At 42.7% G+C, this 19,985-nt stretch overlaps 1 protein-coding gene across 2 annotated transcripts in view; it reads left to right on the plus strand.

Annotated features, from left to right (window-relative positions):
* LDLRAD3 (low density lipoprotein receptor class A domain containing 3) overlaps positions 1-19,985 on the plus strand; it is a 184,656-nt gene that overhangs the window by 53,595 nt on the left and 111,076 nt on the right. For both annotated transcript variants that reach the window (XM_063117424.1, XM_063117425.1), the window contains exon 2: positions 14,897-15,043. In XM_063117424.1, the coding sequence (XP_062973494.1) occupies positions 14,897-15,043 (147 nt within the window). The remainder of the gene's footprint in view (positions 1-14,896; positions 15,044-19,985) is intronic.

Below are 19,985 nucleotides of genomic sequence, written 5' to 3' on the forward strand. Positions count from 1 at the left end.
CACTAGGAAAAAGAAAGGTCTATAGAGTCCTGGCTTCCTTCCTCTGAGCTAAAAGTTTGGAACTATGGTTCATAATGCAGCCAAGATTGTATCTTCCAATTTGAAGCTGAGAGCACAGAATTGTTCTAATCTTTTGGCACAGATGTAAGCCCGGACAAATTTATGATGATTGGTAGAGTTTAGTTGGCCGAGAAGCCTCGCTGATAAGTAACAAAGAAGAAGCCTCACAATTTTTATTGACAACAGACACCTGTTTTGGTATCTCCCATCAGAACTGAAGCCGCAAAGAAAGTTGCAAAGATCTGATATTTTTAATTGGAGTAGATATGCTAAACTGGTTAAGATAGAAATGATTTGAGATTTAAAATAATAACACAGAGAGAGATACATGCAATTTTGAACAATTTTACTTCCATCTCTTCACTATATAATTATACATCATTTACCTGTTTGTAGGGAAGAAGATATAACCTTGAATATGCTGAGACAAAAGCACAATCCTATGTATATTTAGGTATGAAAATTTTCTACATCTTCCTGCATTCCCGAGCCAGCATGGCTAGCTCGGGAATGCTGGGAGTTGTACGACTTTTTTTCTGTCTAAACACGCATAGAATTGTGCCTTAAGCAGATTTTTATACACTGCAATTATTAGGTTCATTTTTGCTGCATCTTTTAATTATCTGTATGTAATTTATTGCTCTGGACTTCATCTCTTCTCCTGATAACATACCTGCTTGTCAATTGTCCCAATTAAAAATGAGACATCAAAGACAAAGTTAGTTACAACCTGTCTTGACTTGGATATCAATCAATAGAACTAATTTTAATTGGGAATAGGGATGCTCAAGAGGACGAAGTAATTAGTAACCATGTGCATTGCAGGAGACGTTTCTATGTGTGTGTGTGTTTAAGAGAAGAGTAAATTGTAGATATTCGGGAGGATAACAAAGAAGTTGTTTCTTGCTTGCTGCTTTCTTTAGGATGTTTTTGCCTGCTTTTTTCCCCAGAATTGGGAAAAGAGGACCTTAGGATAGATGCTTAGAAGACAGATCTCTCCACTTCTCATAAACTGGCTTTCACACTATCTCAGACACACTATTTTACTTTGCCTAATGCTTCTTGATCCTTGACTTTTATCTTTGACTCAACTGAAGAATGGAGAAGCCACTCTTAGAATTCTATTTTTTTCCTGTACGTTTTTTTCCTGCCATTTTTACTTTTAAGCCTTTCTATCTTTTCCTGCACAAGAATCTTCATAGACTGGTTTTCATAGTTTCTTTTCATACCTCCCACTAGATTCCTCTCTTATATCTACTTTATAATTTAAAGCTTAATTTTCTTTTTGGCAACATTATCCTTGACTCTTCCTAACTTATTTTGATTATTATTATTACAAAATGAGATTACCCTTCGCCAATATTTTATAAAAGGAATTATTTAAATTTTGGGAACTTGTATCTTGAAATAGCCTAAGAATCCCAAATCCCACTAGATTGGAGCTATTGAATTTCTCTTAAATGTAAAGCTCAAGTGTTGTAAATGCTTTCAAAATAGCTAATGAAATTGGTTGTTATTTTTTAGAATTTTATACTAAAAAGCTAACTAGTTTGGGAATTTAGAATGCTGCGGAGGAGCTAGACCAAGGCCGTGGCTAGACCAGGCCTATATCCTGGGATCATCCCAGGATCATTCTTGTGCATCCAAATGACACACAGGGGATCCCAGGAGCAGGCAGGGATGACCCCTCCATTTGCCTGGGATAATCCTTAGGTCTAGCTAAGGCCCAAGTTAAGGTTTATTGGTAATGCTTTTCTTAAGTTCCATTTGCCAACTATTACTTCTTGTTTTTTGTTTGTTTTTAATTGAGTTTTAATATACAAAAACAAAACAGGTATAGATTATAAGGCTAGCAGTGTTATAAACAATGCATCATTCCAGAATTTGAACTGTTCAGCCGGTGGAGCAAGGGTTTCCGGATATGTATTTGCATAAACAATAAGTGGATTTCTGTGAATAAATCTCAGTTTTCCATTCCTTTTGTAGGTCTCAGCTTTTCATAGAAAACAATTTTTCATATTCTGTTCATCCATTTTTGTATCAATAGTTAAGTAGATGATTTCCAGTTTAATGCAATCTCAAGTCAGGTTACTGCATGCATAACAGCAATCAAGTCTTTATGTAAAGCTGTTTAATTTTTCCATAGAAAATCAGGTTATGCCCATATCATTTCTTATGATGCTTGTTAATTGCTTGATCTGGAAAAAGGCAAAATTCCATAGTCAGTTGGATATAGCAAATCCTCCTCTCATTTAGCTATGGCAGCCTTAATTAATGTAGACGTTCCCGCCTTGTTGATACATCTCTCTAGCAGCTCTTGCCATTTTTTTCCAGTTTGTTATCTGCTGGGTGAGTAGGAATCATATGAAAGAGAAAAAAGAAGCTTGGGCAGAATAATCGTTTTTATAACTTCAAGTTAGCCCATATGTTTAATTACGTTTCATCCATTTTATAACATGTATGTAGTTTCATGGAACTAGCTCTTCTTCTTCGTGGTCTCTGTGCATCACACTTAATGGGGCTCTGCGCCTGCGCGGAGCCTCGATCGGACTTTTAATAGCTGAGAACTTTTTGGGCGGGAACCCCTCCCCCACCGTCAGGGCGTATATATGTGGTGTTCCTGCCCACTCCCTCAGTTCCTCTTCGACCGCCGCCGCTTTCGCTTCGTTGGGACTAGAGTGTTCATACTCACCTCTGCTGAGACCCTACTCATTTCTTCGTTTTTCTTAGTTTCTTCTTCTTCTTCTCCTTTTTTCATCTCCTGGAAAACAAATAAGAAGAGAGGAATAGAAATCAGACGGGTAAACGTCGCCCATAGCGTCCTCGAACGCATGGCCTCGAAGGCCCCGTTTACAAAATGCAGCCAGTGTGGCAGTAAATTGCCACCCTCCGACGGACACACCCTCTGCCTTCTGTACCTCGGAGAAATCCATATTGTCGAGTCCTGCAGGCATTGTATGTCTTTTTCTAGGCAAGCAAGGAAAAACAGGGCGGACAGATTAAAATCTCTCTTGTGGCAAAAAGCCCTCCAAACCGTCGACGCTGGTCGTCAACCCAACATGGCGTCCATCGACGAAAACACCGCGTCTACTTCAAGAAACATGCCTATCAGTCTCCCAACTTCTGGGAACTCTATGGCGCAGAATGCGGCTAAAAAGCTGACTAAAAAGGCAAAAAGGCCTAAAGTGTCAGCCGAAACACGGCCCAAGAAAAGGAAGGAAAAGAATAAGAATTCTAGTCCTCCAAAAACGCCACCGCCTCCCATTTTGGGCTCTCCGATTCGAGTACTGATACGGTCTCCATTACCTCCTCGTGTTATTGAGCCTATCTCGACTGCATCGGAAGGAGAAATTGTGGAATTACCTCCTCACAACCGAAACCCGGCCTCGGCCACTCGAACCCGAGAGGCCTCACCAGACAACCAGTTCCACCAAACCAAGCAGCTTATACTGCTTGTCCTCGGAACCAATGTACTCCGCCTCGTTCTCCCTCGCATTCCCATTCCAGAGATAGGGAACGACATGTCTACCAACAACGAGAACACGATCCATACCATGCCCGCTCCAGGTCACCCCATAGAGACTGGGATCGTTTTTATGAGCATTACCCCCCACCAACACACCACTTTTATGATTATTGGAGGGGATACCCAGAACGCCCGAGTCCGAGATACCAGGACATATACTATGAGCCTTCATCACGCCTACCTAGACCGAGGTCCTCCACACCTCCTCCACCAGTACCACCAAGAGGGGCATCACTGACCGCCCCACGTAGGGAGCTAAGATCCCCACCAGGGGACCGACCACTCCCACCTCCACCAAACCGCCAACGGGCTCCATCTCAAGCTATCAGACATGCTTCTCCTCTATCAGAGGAAGACTATCAGTCCGATTCATCTTCGATTGCGTCACCTACTCCATCCATGCCGTCTCCAGCCGACACGGTACCGACAAAAGGCAGAGTATCCCCGTCGGAAGAACTTGGGATTTTTTCGGACCAAGTACTCCAAATGGCTCAAAGTCTGGGCATTGACGCCCAACAACAAATTGAGCAAGTCAAGGACCCCGTATATGACGCGATCTATACGGCTTCCGCTGTACCAGTATCAGTTCCACTTCTCCCTGCTCTCCTCCCGACTATTCAACAGACTTGGGATACCCCAGCAACCATCACTTCGGCATCAAGACGGCTCGAATCCATGTACAGAGTACAAGAGAAAGACTCCGCCTTCCTGTTTTCACACCCCCGCCCGAATTCCATAATAGTAGAATCGGCACAAGGGAAAACACATAGACAGCACAGCGCACCAATCAACAAAGAAGGTCGAAAACTAGACACTCTCGGAAGGAAGCTGTACTCCACATCAGCCCTTGGTCTCTGAGTTTCTAACTATGGAGCAATGATGTGCAGATACCAACTTTTTCTCTGGGACAAAATCGGGTCCCTGTGCGACTACCTCCCTGAGGACCAACGGGAACTAGCAAGGGTGTTTCAATCAGAGGTGATGAAACTTTCCCGTCACCAGATAAATACAGCTCGCCACCAGACAGATTGCCACGCGAAGTCAATGGTCGGGGCTATTGCACTACGCCGACATGCATGGCTACGTTCCGCAGGCCTCACTTCCGAAGCCAGAACCAGAATCGAGGAGCTTCCCTTCGATGGAGAAGGCCTCTTTAACTCTAAGAGGGATGACCAGTTAGATTCCGTACAAAAGGCTCGATCTACGGCAAAAAAGATGGGAATCGGCCAGCCATCAACGCAGACGGCTAACAGACCCCGTAGGTGGTTCAGACAACAAAACCCTTATTATAGTAGGCAATTCACGGATCGCACCCCACGGTACCAACCGCAACAGCAACGAAAACAATACCAACCCCCTAAACCGCGTCCGACCCGAGGCCGTACTGACCCACCCCAGAGGTGTCATCTTTGACAGTCATTCGGTTGCGCCTATAAGATTTGGCAACAGGTTAGCCCAATTTCGTCACGCTTGGGCTTCCATCACCACAGACGCATGGGTACTAGACATTATAACCAACGGATACCGCTTAAAATTCAACACCCTACCGCCTCTCGGAATCGTGAAGATTACCCCTCCCACACAAGTCCTCAAATTAGAAACCTCCACTCTTCTTCAAAAAGGGGCTATAGAACAAGTAACCGTCCACCCATTCTCGAACGGTTTCTTCTCCCGATACTTCACCGTTCCCAAAAACGATGGAGGACTCCGCCCCATTTTAGACCTTCGCCCCCTTAACAAATTCGTTTCAACCAAAAAATTCAGGATGAACTCATTAGGGACAATCCTACCCCTTCTACGTCAAGGAGTACGGTTCACATCCATCTATCTCCAGTATGCATATTTTCACATCCAAATACACCCCAACCATCAGAAATACCTCCACTTCGCAATCAGGTCAATAGTCTTCCAATTCAAAGTCCTCCCATTCAGCCTCTCCTCTGCCCCCAGAGTCTTCACGAAATGCATGGCCCCCATATGTGCATTCCTCAGGACTCAGGGCCTTGAAATTTATCCATATCTAGACGATTGGTTAATTGTATCGACCGAAAAACACAAACTCCGATCCGATCTCAATTACACCCTTCACTTCCTAGACACCCTCGGTCTCTGCGTCAATTCCGAAAAATCCAACCTACAACCTTGCCAAACTATACAGTTCATTGGGGCGCAACTGAACTCCCAAAAAGGAAGGGCATATCTTCCCAGAGACAGAGCCACCAAACTTCTTTCTCTCGCTTCCACAGTTTTCTACAACAGACGCACGACTGCGCATACCATCCAGAGACTACTAGGCCACATGGCTGCGACTGTAGCTGTGGTAGAATGGGCACGTCTCAAAATGAGACCCATGCAACTCTGGCTACAAGAAATCTTCGATTTCGCGTCCGACGGCCGTCGGATCCGCCTCTCCATCCCAGACACCATAGCCAGATCCCTACTCTGGTGGATGAACATATCAAACCTGACTCGAGGAATTCCATTCCTCACTCCCTCTCACACAAAGACCATCACAACAGACGCTTCCCTCACGGGTTGGGGAGCCCATTGCGGCACCCTCCAAGCTCAAGGCCGCTGGTCTGCAACGGAGACACAATTCCACATCAACAAATTGGAACTCCTTGCTGTTTGGAAGGCGATGGTCGCGTTTGAGTTGGTCATAACAAATCAATACATACAAATCCTAACGGACAACACATCCGTCTTATGGCACCTAAACAAACAAGGGGGTACCCACTCGCCACCCCTCGTCAACCTCACTATCGAAATCCTGACCTGGACCATGTCCAGGAACATTCGACTCAACGCAGTCGACATCGCAGGCGTCTCCAATACCCTGGCAGACTCCCTAAGCCGCTCGTCAAAGACATCTCACGAATGGGAACTAGCAACCAAAATTCGCCATTCCATATTTCTGAAATGGGGACAGCCCACCATAGATCTGTTTGCCTCCCCACAGAACACTGCATGCAGCAAATTTTGCTCCAGAATATGGCACCGTGCATCGCTAGGGGATGCTTTCTCGCTCCACTGGTCCGGGACATTGTTCTCTCTGTTCCCACCTTTTCCCCTTCTCACGAAGGTCATAGCAAAAATTGCCAAAGAGAACACAGATGCCATTGTCATCGCACTGTGGTGCCCACGCCAAACTTGGTTCCACACACTCCTCCGTCTGGCACAAGGACACTATATCAGCCTCCCGTTGCGGCAAGACCTCATATCTCACACTCACAACAGGGTTCACCACCCAGACCTCGAAACCCTGAAACTCACGGCATGGAGGATATACCGATAACCTCGATACCTACCCGGGTTCAAAGAATTCTTGACGCTTCTAAAAGACCTTCGACAAGGCGCTCGTATGCTTCCAAATGGAAGGCTTTCCAACAATTCACATCCGATAATTCACTTGATCCGCTCCAGTGCCCGATAACGGATATACTTCAATTTCTGACAAACCTTTTTGACTCAGGACTTAAACCTTCATCAATTAAGGTATACTTGGCAGCCATATCGAACACTCGCTCCTCTGTCGATGGCTACACACTTTTTCGTTACCCATTGGTGCGGTCTTTCCTCAGAGGTTTAAACAACCTCGCACCTCCCCTCAGGGATCAAGCACCAGCATGGGACCTACCACTAGTTCTAAAGATACTTACTGCTCACCCTTTCGAACCTATGGCATCCTGCACCCTCCAACATCTCTTATGGAAGGTGGCATTCTTAGTTGCCATAACCTCAGCTAGAAGGGTTAGTGAACTTTCAGCTCTAAGGATCGATCTTCCTTACCTGACATTCCACAAGGAATCGGTATCCTTGCGACCGGATATCTCTTTCCTTCCAAAAGTCGCATCGGATTTTCACATAAACGAGGCCATCTCTCTCCCAGTCTTCTTTCCTGACCCATCTTCTGACCTGGAAAAACAATTGCACTCATTAGACGTTCGCAGAGCCCTGGCGTTCTACAAAGCTAGAACCCAGCCCTTCAGATCTACACAGAGACTATTCATCTGTTATGGCGAACCTAAAAAAGGCACACCAGTCTCCAAACAACGTATTGCTACCTGGATTCGACAAACGATCCAACTAGCATACAAGATTTCAAAAAGGGACCTTCCACCTACAGTGAAGGCTCATTCTACACGGGGAGTAGCTACCTCTACCGCATTCGCCAGAGGAATTCCCCTTATTGACCTCTGCAAAGCAGCTACTTGGTCTTCGCATTCCACATTCATCAGACATTACAAGATGGATGTCCAAGCAAGATCCACAGCTCGCTTTGGGAAAGCTGTGCTCTCATCTATTCTGCAGTAAGACAGCTACCCACCTCAGGTAAGTCAGCTTGCTAATCGCCCCATTGTGATGCAGAGACCACGAAGAAGAAATGCAGGTTGCTTACCTGTAACTGTAGTTCTTCGAGTGGTCATCTGTGCATTCACACTACCCCCTCCCCCCCGTCCCCACTTCGGTGTCAATACCTGTCTATACCGATGATGGTTTCTCCCGAATCCAGAGATCGTCGTCGGTCTCGAGGAACTGAGGGAGTGGGCGGGAACACCACATATATACGCCCTGACGGTGGGGGAGGGGTTCCCGCCCAAAAAGTTCTCAGCTATTAAAAGTCCGATCGAGGCTCCGCGCAGGCGCAGAGCCCCATTAAGTGTGAATGCACAGATGACCACTCGAAGAACTACAGTTACAGGTAAGCAACCTGCATTTGCAAGTTCTTTGGTATTTAATTGCCTAGTTATTTTAGGCAGGAGTGTCTCAAAGTTATTTAGTATATATTTTGAAGTTTCTTTTGTGTTTGAAGTATTGTTTGTAGGTAAAATTAGTCAGATTTGTCATGATCTAGTCCAGCACTCTGTTCACACAGTGGCCAACCAGCTGTCAACCAGGAACTCACAAGCAGGACACGGGTGCAATAGCACCCTCTCGTTTAGCCACTGCTTAGGCATAATATTTTGCTTCCCATTCATTTATGTTCATTAATGGGGGCTGCTGCTACTTTTGCTTCATTTTGCTTTCCTCATTGTTTTGTTTTCAGAGGGACCCTCATAAAAAAGCAGCCACCGCAAGACAGCCTTCACTGTGTCCCACAGAAGGAGAGTGGAGTCTGTGGCAGGTCAATTGTCTGCACATTTTTTTTTCTATATTCTCAATTATTTTCTCTTTGAAGGGCTGTCAGTCTCCACATAAATGTTTTGCTATGGGTGATATCTGTACTTAATATCAATGACATGAGAGCGTGAACAGAGATATTAATCGGGCCTATGCTAGTGTCAATTAGGGGTGTGCACGGACCCCCAATCCGCTTCTCTCCAGATCTGCAACTTCTGGATCAGGTCTGCTCCACCTATAGTCCGCTCCGGTTCGCTGCGAAGCTCCAGATCCGGATCGGAGCTCCGCTTCCCCCCCCCCCATAGGCTTGCATTGAAATCCAAAAAGGCCTACAACTTTTTTCTGTTAAGGTTAGAAACCTCAAATTCGGCACCATGACACCTCATGCACGTATACACATGCATGCCAAGACTCAAGCCAATCCAAGCCTCCCCTGATTTTGGGGGGATTTTTGAAAATCGGACACCCCATTTTCAGACATGGACTGTTCTCCGACATTTTGACAGATAAAAACTTGGAAGTAGGCACATCCGCATTCATGGCAAGTTTCAAGCAAATTCCATCATCCCCTGATTTTGGGGGGGTGTTTAACCTCTAACGCAGCACCCCTAACCCCAATTCACACCCCTTTCTATATCTCCGTCAATTTTCACGTTAGAAACCTCAAGTTCGGCACCATGACACCTCATGCACGTATACACATGCATGCCAAGCCTCAAGCCAATCCAAGCCTCCCCTGATTTTGGGGGAATTTTTGAAAATCGGACACCCCAGTATCTCAGGGATTTAAAGCTGCAGACAGCTCAATGGGACCATTTCAAAGGAAATCCCAACATGCCATGAATTGGGGAGTAGATAACCCTAAATATGAATCTTTTTCCACACTTGAAAAATTTATTTGGAACTTCAAAAAGTCTAAGTGAGCGCAGGAAGGACTTGTCCCCTGAGACACAGCAAGACACACACAAACCATCCCTGCGAGGCGGGCAGGGGAGGAGGACAGGCGGGCAGAGAGCCAGGCAGAGATATGCCATAGATCTAGTATGGGGGAATCAGTCCCGGCAGATGCCCCACCACAGCAGCACCCCGGGGGGGGGGGGGAAGGCAGGCAGGCAGCAGGCATTTCTGGGGGCATAAGGAAGTGAGGCAAGGATGGTTTGTTTCAAAGCCAGCAGTAAGTCATGCATTGCAAACCATCCCTGCGAGGCGGTCACAGAGGAGGAGGACAGGCGGGCAGAGAGCCAGGCAGAGATACGCCATAGATCTAGTATGGGGGAGTCAGTCCCGGCAGATGCCCCACCACGGACTTGCCCGTTTGATTTTCACAGCAGGAGAGGCGGCCTGCTTACTTGTGCCAGCCTGAGCCTTCCCTTGACCACCACTGCTTTCAGCACGCCTAGCCACAGACATGCGCCTGCTCCCTCTTCTCATGATGATAATAATATAATACTACTACTAATACACTAATATATATTTGAGGAAATGGGACAAGTGTGTATGCTTTGCCCAAACTGGATTTGAAATGCTCAAACTGTATTGGCGTTTTTTGCACTTCACAAGCAGTGCACACAGCACACTCACACAATAACACACAGTCACACACACAGTCCAAGTAACACACACACACACACAGAGAGAGAGAGAGAGAGAGGAAATAGAGAATATTTTTTTTGCTATTTTTTTGTATTTTTTTTTATATAGCAGAAAGAAGGAAGATGAAACAGTCAGGCTTTAAGAGGGGGAAGGGGGGGAACCAACCAACCAAACAAACACCCCAATAATTAAAAATAAAGTTTGTATAAAATCAAAGTAAGGGAAAAACACAGCGCAAACTAAGCAAACAGTCAGAAACAAGCAAACAAACACACACACAACCCAAGCTAAATCCTAATCTAATCTCCTCCAACTCCAAACACAGCAGCAGCACCTATAACTAACTCCTCTCTTCACGAACGCCAACCCACAAAGAGACACAAAGCAGAAAGCTCTCAGGGTGGCTCTGCCTTAGTCCCCCCTCCAATGCTGGGATTGGAGGATGCTTCATGAGGTCATCACTTCTCATCAGGATTGGGAGTTGAATCTGCCTCTCAGCACTTAAAAAAGGTACCTCTCCCGCTTTTTTAACCCGATTTTTAAAAAAATTATAGCAAGCGAACCGCACCATGCAGAGTGCTGAGAGTAGGCTCAAAATGACCCCCAGCCACGACTATCTAAGCACACGAAATTTCAGAAAGATAGCTTTAAAAACAACACAGTTATCCCCTAATCTTTTCCGCAATGCAATCCTATGGGCGAAATTATCCAAAATGGCGGGTGGATCGCTCCGCGAAAAGAGAAGCGCTTCTCCTATGGCCGCTTCTCTTCACCATGCTTCTCCAGGACCCAGGTTCGCTTCTACTCCGCCTCTGGGCAAGGCGGATCAGGCCAATTTGCTTCTGATTCTCCGATTCTAAGCAGAGCAGAGCACATCCCTAGTGTCAATTACATCTGGCAATTACATTCTATGAGATCTATTCATGAGTACTCCCATGCCTTTGGGAGTAGTAAATGTAGCTGCACTGGTTCAAATGTAATATTCTCCATGAATCAGCTAAGCCATGTTTATCAAGGAGGTTTTTTAGAGAGGCTTGTGCCGTAGGTGGTCGGAGTGCACTAGTACTTCTATCCAAATTGCGATTAAGGATGGCATTCATGTCTCGACCAACCTCTACATCACCTGTTTTAAAGTGTGCGAAGGCCTCAAAAGTCTGTCATAAAAAGAAATTGCCCCTGGTTTGAGGCATAAAGGGAGACTAGCGTGAGGTGGCAATCCGCAAGGTTGCCACCTCAAAATGAAGTGCACTCATGGCTTACAAAAGCAGTCTTCTACTTTTAACAGGCAGTTCTTGGTGAGAATTATGGCAATGCCTCACACATTAGATGACCGCCCCCCCCTGCACAATATTGATCCCCTAGAGTAAAATAGGGCAGGATTTTTTGAACTTCAGGGTGGCAATGGGTCTCTTGGAGCATTATAACATTGTGTCTCCATAATAGCATTTGTTAATCTACAGCATTTAATAATAGAGCCCAGCACATTCACATTCAAAGATGTGATTTTTAAGTTATTGAACTGAGCAAGAAAGTAAGCATCTGGTTGTAGGTTTGTTCCTGCAGCGATCTGCTACTATCTGTAGTAGATGCAATACAATATTAAAATAACAATCACAACATATTAAAATTCTTAGGTTTAAAATTCATCTGGGTAGGCCTGCTGGAAGAGACTAGTCTTTATGGCCTTCTTAAGCTTAGAGAGAGTATTAAGGTGACGAATCTCCTCCGGCAGACCATTCCACAATCTGGGGGTGGCAGAAGAAAAGGTCCTGGGTAACAGTTGTCTGCCTAGTTGTGGCTGACTGGAGTAAACCCTTCCCAGAGGACCTGAGTGTGTGGAGCGGATTGTATGGGAGAAGGCGGTCCTGCGGAAACCTGGACCCAAACGTAGGGCTTTAAAGGTAATAACCAACATTTTATACTTCACCCAGAAACTAATTGGCAGACAGTGAATTGATTTTAAAGTTGGTATAATATGGGCACCCCAAGGTGTACTGGTGACCAACCTGGCTGCCCTATTTCGAACTAGTTGAAGTTTCTGGACTAGGTACAAAGGTAGCTCTATGTACAGGGCATTGCAGAAGTCAAGCCTTGAAGTTACCAGTGCATGCACTACTGTTTTTAGGTCTTCTAACTCTAGAAGGGGCTCAACTGGTGTATCAGCCGAAGCTGATAGTAGGCACTCCTAGCCGTCACATCTGTCTGGGCTGTCATTTGGAACACCCACAAGCTGCGAATGCAGTCTTTCAGGAGGAGTGTAACCCCATCCAGAGCTGGTTGACACACCTCCAAACCCAGGTTAGGGCCCTTGACAGTAAGCACCTATGTCTTGTCTGGATTCAGCTTCACTTTGTTTTTTCTCATCCAGCCCATTACCACCTTCAAGCATTCATTCAGAAGAGACACACTATCCTTAGCTGATGCTGTTGTTGAAGGCATAGAGAAATATTTTGGGGTATCATCAGAATACTGATAGCACTCCGCCCCATGCCTCTGGATGATCTCTCCCAGCAGTTTCATGTAGAACAGTATTGGGGATAGGATGATGCCTTGTGGTACACCATACAACAGCTTGTTTTTTGAGGAGCAGCTATTCCCAAGCATCACCATCTGGAACCTACCCGAGAGATAGGACCGGAACCACAGAAGCACAGTGTTGATCGTAAGGCAAGATTGCCCAGTAATACGAAACAAATGTAATGCCCCATGATCTTGTTCATTATCCAGATCTGTTCAATGTAAATCTGGACAGTGAAGTAGGCTACAAGCAATGTGATCATATCCCCCTTCCCTTTTTCATGTTCCTCCACACCTTGTACATGTATTAATGGGTGACTGTGATTCTCCAGATCTTCCGCCTTGGTCTGGAGGTCTTGATTGAAGGTAGGGAGTTTCAGAATGTTTTCATCTTGAGTCAGGCTTAGGTCCATGTTTTTGTTTGCTCTGGATTCTATATTTGTCAGTTTCCTGCCTAGCAGCTCCAGTGTAAGCAACCAGTCTTCTTGGAGATTTGATCAAAATTATTGGAAAAGTTCTTTCAGACTGTTGTCCGGCTGGCTGTCGTCCTTGCCTTTGGCACCTTTTGCTGCATTAGAGGAAGATGGTGCCATGTCTGTGACAATGAGAAGAGTCTCTTGGGCTCTGAATGCTCTTCAGAGTGGAAATACGATGTGAGGAATAAATCGGGAGATGAGTTGAGTCACCATTTCATTCCCTGATACAGTACAGATTTTTAAAGACTGATGCAGTTGAGAAGATGAAAAGGCTGGGTGGGTGCAAGAGCTGAAGATCTAGGCACCCATCTTGGTTGCATTGTAGCCATGCCCACACCTTCACTACTTCTTGTTTTGACTGCGTTAAATGCAATTTTTTAAATTTCATTTATTCATTGCTTTTGTGGTAGTCACATTGTAATTGCTTTATTTACTATGCTTTAATCATTTTATGCAATTATTGTTCTTTTTACACTATGTCCTCACTGTTCCTTGTGCATGTGTATTGCTTTCCACCATTTGTTCTGTTATTTCACTGAATTTTAAATTGATTTTAGTTTTGGTTTGCTTCTGGCCTGGTGGTCACTCTCCATATGTTCACTGGAGCAAATTAAAATAGAGGGAGTAAAGAACACATCTTTCAATTTTCAGTTGAAAACTTAGTCAACAGAAGCCACATTGAGTGATGATACCAAGCAGTTGGAGTAAATGTGGTTCCCACAGGCAGAGTTCTAGCTTTGTTTGTTTATTTATTTATTTACAATATTTATATACCGCTCCTCATTCAGAATTTCGGAGTGGTGGACAAAATAAAATAGAATCAAAACAGAATAAAAACACATTACAAGTAGATTTTTTAAAAGAAAGTGCAAAATAAGCCACGGCTGGTCACACCCTAGTACAAGAACCTTAAACCTGGCCCAGTAGCAAATAGGCAGCCAATGCAGTTCCTTCATTATGTGATCTTCAGTTCTAGAGTCCCCATCTTAGATAGCTAGATCTTAAAAGTGTGATTCATCATGTTCTTTGCAAGTTAATTAGGTTGGATTGTGCATTCTGCACAGGTTAAGTGAAATGTATAGTGAACAAAAGGCAACTGCTATTGCAGATAGGGACTGTATATGTGAAACCTGAGTGTTTTGATATAAAAACTCCCACTTCTCCTATCCTTCTGTGATTTACTTCAATACAGGTGGGATTTTTCTATGAATATGGTACTATAAGTTATCAGTCCCATCTCCAGTTTTTAGGGAAGGTTCACATGAAGCAGGTATTTTGGTTTGGTGTTATGTAGCAGAAATCTTTATGTAGCAGAACAATTTACTACCCTGTTTTCCCAAATCATCTCTGAGCCATTCAGAGAGAGCAGAATATGGAAACTGACATTTTGGAATGATGGCAAAAAGGACTCCTTGAAAGCATAGGAAAAAAGGAAGCATTTTCAATATTAATTTGATGCAGGTCAAACTGATCCATTGAATGTTTACATTTTCTGTTAACACTTTTCATCTTGTTTCTATACTTCTACTTCTTCTATCGCTTCAGATGTGAAAGCAGCTCCAGCATTTGTAAACACTGTATACTTTATTGCTTCTTGTTACAGAAGGACAGCTGTTGCCCTGGAATAACTTCACAAATGAATGTAATATTCCTGGAAACTTCATGTGCAGTAATGGACGTTGTATCCCGGGAGCCTGGCAGTGTGATGGGTTGCCAGACTGCTTTGACGAAAGTGATGAGAAGGAATGCCGTGAGTATCCTCTACTTGCTTGCTTCCTTTCATATTTCATATTTCCTTTCATATTTCAGCCACGTAAATATAAAATGTATTTCAGTGATTAGTGTCCAACCAATGTATCATCTTTCTCAGTGATTTATCTAATTGGAGTAACTGTTCACTACTTTCTGGTGTAATTACAACTTACCATGTTTGCATCCTTCCATTCTTCCAAGGAATAAGGCATATATCCTAACAATCCTGTGAGGTTGGGTGGTTAAGTTACAAGTTTAAGGACTTTCATGGCTAAACTGGTGTGTCAATTGGGACACAATAGTTACTGTGATGTGCACAACTGCATATGCTCATTGAGTGCAATACCCACAAAAAGGATTCTTGATGCACTAGTGCGATTTAATAAATACACATGAATTCATCAATAGTTTTTTGTGTGGTTGTAATCAATGTAGATATGCTGTTTGATGTGTATTAGCATCACACTGTAAAGGGGGAAACAAATGTAAAACTGCAGCACATTCTGCAGGCTCAGCAGTCTGAACAAAGTCAAAAATAGAAGAATGGTAGGTCAGTAATGTATCAGTACTGGACCGTGAACAAAATAAAATAATTGAGAACCTCCAAATCTACAGAGAAATCTGAGTACAATTTTGTAATCACACCTAATTTCCACCAAAGTCATGCATACCATTTCCAGTTGTAATACTTGTCTGCTTTACAATGTGAGTACCTCTGTTCCTCAAAATCATTTCCAGCTGGATATCGGCAGCAGTGGTGATAGTTCTGCCTTGCTCAATTTTGAATTAAGCTGGGATAGTTCTTCCCTCACTATTCCAAACCCACCATACTGGCTGACTAGCTATAGATAGGTAAAATAGTTCTTCAAATGGCCCAAAAATGGGTGGTTGGGGGTGGGGAAGACAACAAGTAGTGCATCCAGTTTATACATCTTAATATATTTTTAAAAAATTAAAATTCAAAAATTTAAAATTTTATAGCTACTGTACTCTTATTTGTAACTGAAACTGGTGTTTGATACTGAAACGTTTCATGTTTTTAAATCTCTCTCTACGTTTTTTTTAAAATTAAAGCTATAAAAAGTAAATTTTAGAGTTATTTTTTAAAAAATCTATAAAAATTATAAACTAGATGTGCGACTTGTAGTTGTTTGTTTTGTTTTTGGAGTGTTGTATCATGCATATCGCATTGCCTGCATATTGTTTGGTTCTGTAAGTGTACAGACCTCCTTCAGTTTTATTTTATTTTATTAGGATTTTATACTTCCTTTAATAACTTGATAATGAAACATAAATAAGGCACTTACCAGACAGAATTATTTGGGGAAGTTTGTAAGCCTATGCGGCAGGGTCTTGCTATTTACTGTTTTACTCTGTACAGCACCATGTACATTGATGGTGCTATATAAATAAATAATAATAATAATAATAATAATAATAATAATAATTTGCACTGGGGAAGGTAGTGGAATTCTCTAGTTTACTTGCCTGGTAGGATTCTCTGGTTGAGAAACAGTAAACAGCATAGAAACAGAACCTAAGGAGATCATGCTTCTTCTCGCGTTGGCCCATGTACTTAAGTGTTTAGCCAACTTACTTATTCTTTGGTGACAGCAATGAATCTCTTCAGTGAAGATTTAAGCCTCAATTGGTTTCTTTCATATGTTTGATGTAACTCTCAAAGTGCTTCTGGTGCTTCTAGACAAAGCTTTTCTTTTTATTGTGCAATTGACCTTCCTCTTTTATGAAATTTTATGGGTGTTCAGACAAAGACATCTTCCGTTTTTAGCCCTTTCGTGTTTTCCCACCACCACTTCTGTTGTTTTTCTTACCAGAAAAGCTGGAAAAGCTGGACAATGTCTTTTGATTGATAGTGCTAGGAGCCCCCCCCCTCCTCCTAGGGCTTTATTTTAAATCAGAAACTTTTGGTTGAAACACCACCTCAAACGGAAGAACAGGTTTATTGAAATAAAAAATGAATCCCCTCTACTCTGAATATTTGGGTTTTCATGTCTCGACAGCTATAAAAGATGTCTGTGAAATGCCAATATAGCATCATGTTCTTGTGAAATTGCATTGCCATAGCCACCAGTATTCTGTTCTAACTTGTTTGCTTGCATAGCAAGCTTTATAGTTAGGCCATAAAGCACAATCTTTATTAAGACTGCAATCCTTATTAAGAACAGATTGTCTGAATGAGCTGGCTTTCCAGCTTGAGAGGGCTGAACATTGGGAGTTTATATTCCCCTATTAATTGTAGCTTGGAATCGGAATGTTTTTTTGTTTGGGGGGAGAGGAGTTAGGGTGTTGCGTTTATTTGTCACATACATTATATACCATATTTCTTCGATTGTAAGACGCCATCGATTGTAAGACGCACACTAATTTCAGTACTACCAACAGAAAAAAAAACACCCTAAGACACACCTGCGATTCTAAGATGCACCCCATTTTTAGAGATGTTTATATGGGGAAAAAAGTATGTCTTAGAATCGAAGAAGTAGGGTACATGCTCTTTGGCCTCATTTTTGCAAAAGGAAACCAGAAGTTCAATAACTGTCATGCTTCCTGCAAATACTTTCTCTCTATCTTCTGTATTGGCTATTTAGCAATTAAATTCCTTGCCACCGAAACCACTACTGTAATGCAATGTTAGATGCCTAGAGCTGTGTGGCCCTGAACTTCTGACAACAAAGAATTAACATTAGCAGCGAAGAGTGGATTGTATTTCCTTGTCGCTCACAATTGTATCTTAAATAAGCTGTGCTGGGATTGTCATTATGGGACCTGGGATAATCAACTCTGGCCAAGATTAGGTGCAATTCAACATTCTTTCTATCCACAGTATTCAGAACTGGTAGAATAAAATTGTGTGTCTTTGTAAATAAAAAAAAAATCACCAAGGAGAGTTTATTTCCCTTTTCATAAAATTTTCTTCTCTTCTTTACATGTTCTTTACCGCCACCAAAACACACACACACACACACACACACACACACAGAGAGAGAGAGAGAGAGAGAGAGAGAGAGAGAATGGTTAATTGATTATGTGTTGCTGAAGATGGTTTATGTTTTGCTTTTGAATAAATCAAAAATAGTCAGCCAGTGACCACAGAGTCCATTCAGGATATTCTTTTGTCACCAGAATGATTTGGATCTAGTAATATTCTGGTAGTAATGAATACAGTGACTGTCAACAAAAAATTAAATAGCTGCAAAATCTCATTTCATAAAAACTGTTTTCTTCAGTTGGATTGTGTTCAGTCTTGGGATTGTCAATTGATGTTTCTGCAGAACTATTATTTACCCTCTTTCTTTTCTAATTGGATTAGATTATTTAAATATTTTAGCTAGGTCATTTTTATTTCACCCAAACAGAGATAATCATCCCGCTCTTTCGTCCTCTTCTAGCTTTGTCTGCTAACTTAACATCTCATGAATAAATTTAAAACTAACACGAAAGAAAAAGAGCCTGGAAGCAGGTGATTCATTTCCTGCCCTGCCCTTTAGTTGACAGGTGAAGTAAAAGAAAACAAAAGAGACAACGCTGATATATTTTGTGTTTCAAATAACTTTAGAAGGATGCAGACTTTTTTCTTTTTTGCATTTCTTTGATAATCTGTCTTTCTGCCTGCAAAATGGTGGCTTAACTTGCCTTCTTACATAGAGGAAAATGGCAAGAACTGTAACATTAATGAAATAAAATCAATGGGGAAAAGTAATACATTCTAACATGCCTAAAAGTACAAAATATCCTAAATGCTTGTAAAAAGAATCTTTTAGAATTAAGAAAGTTTGGGGTATGGGTCCAACTGGTGGGAGCATTCCATATTGAGAGCCTTTTTGGCTAAAGGGCAGGATAAAAATGCTAAAATAAATAAATATCTGGGGTGTCCTGCTTTGTATCATGGTGCCACTTACTTTTTCCAAAAGAAGTGGCAGATCAAGACCTGGTCTTTCGTGGATGATTCCTTACATCACAACCATGTTCAACATTCCTTGGTCACTATTGACACCTACCACCATTACCTCTGGATCATGTAAATTCTCTTCAGTCTATTTATTCCCATTCAATCCATTACAATCTCCAGTCCTAGCCTCAGATCTAAACCTCTGCACCTGACTCTGAATTAAAATAGAGCTGAGTGTTATTAGCATATTGACAATTCTGCACTCCGGATCCCTAGATAATCTTTCTCTTAGGTTTCCTATAGATGCTAGATAGTACTAGGGCAAGATAGAAAGTTTAGTAATCTACAGAACATCTCCTATGGGGTAGAATAGCGCTACTTTTTAGTACCATAGAGAGAGGAAGGATTTCAAGTAGACTTTCTCAAAATGTTTTAGCCTACAACTCCCATCAGCCCCATGCAGCAAGGTGTTGTGGGGCCCATATTGGGGAAGGGTGATTTAGATCAATCTTAAGAGCAGAGCCATACCTCCCCATCAGATCTTATAAATGGTGCAGTAAAATTTGATGGTCAATACTTTGTAAATAGGCTTAGAGCTTCAGAAGAGTCAACAAGGTCATGTTATGCATTTATTTGTAAACCAAGATAAGCAACTAGAATCTCAGCTTGAAAACTAGTTAGGCCTGATCAGATGACACTAATGGCTCTCTGGTTAGCGAAACTGTGATTCTCTGGGGTTAGCACTAACAACAAGCTGTGCTGTTGCACTCAACACTTTAAGCCACGGTTTGAGCTGCTAACCCTGCTGCTGACGGTCCAACTATGGTTAGTGAGTGAACAGGGTTTAAGAAAACGCATTGCACAAGACACCTTAAACCTTGCTGCTCAACCAAAAGCCTTAACCAAGTGTCCTCTGAACAGGCCCATTATAGAGGATCAAGAACAACAGCCTGAACTGAAGCTGAATGTCTGTCACATGTATTGTCATTTTGCTCAAGTATGGAAGGTTTGCAGCTGGCATTGAAAAGGT

This window comes from Elgaria multicarinata, chromosome 2, assembly GCF_023053635.1.
Source record: "Elgaria multicarinata webbii isolate HBS135686 ecotype San Diego chromosome 2, rElgMul1.1.pri, whole genome shotgun sequence".
Lineage (NCBI taxonomy): Eukaryota > Metazoa > Chordata > Lepidosauria > Squamata > Anguidae > Elgaria > Elgaria multicarinata.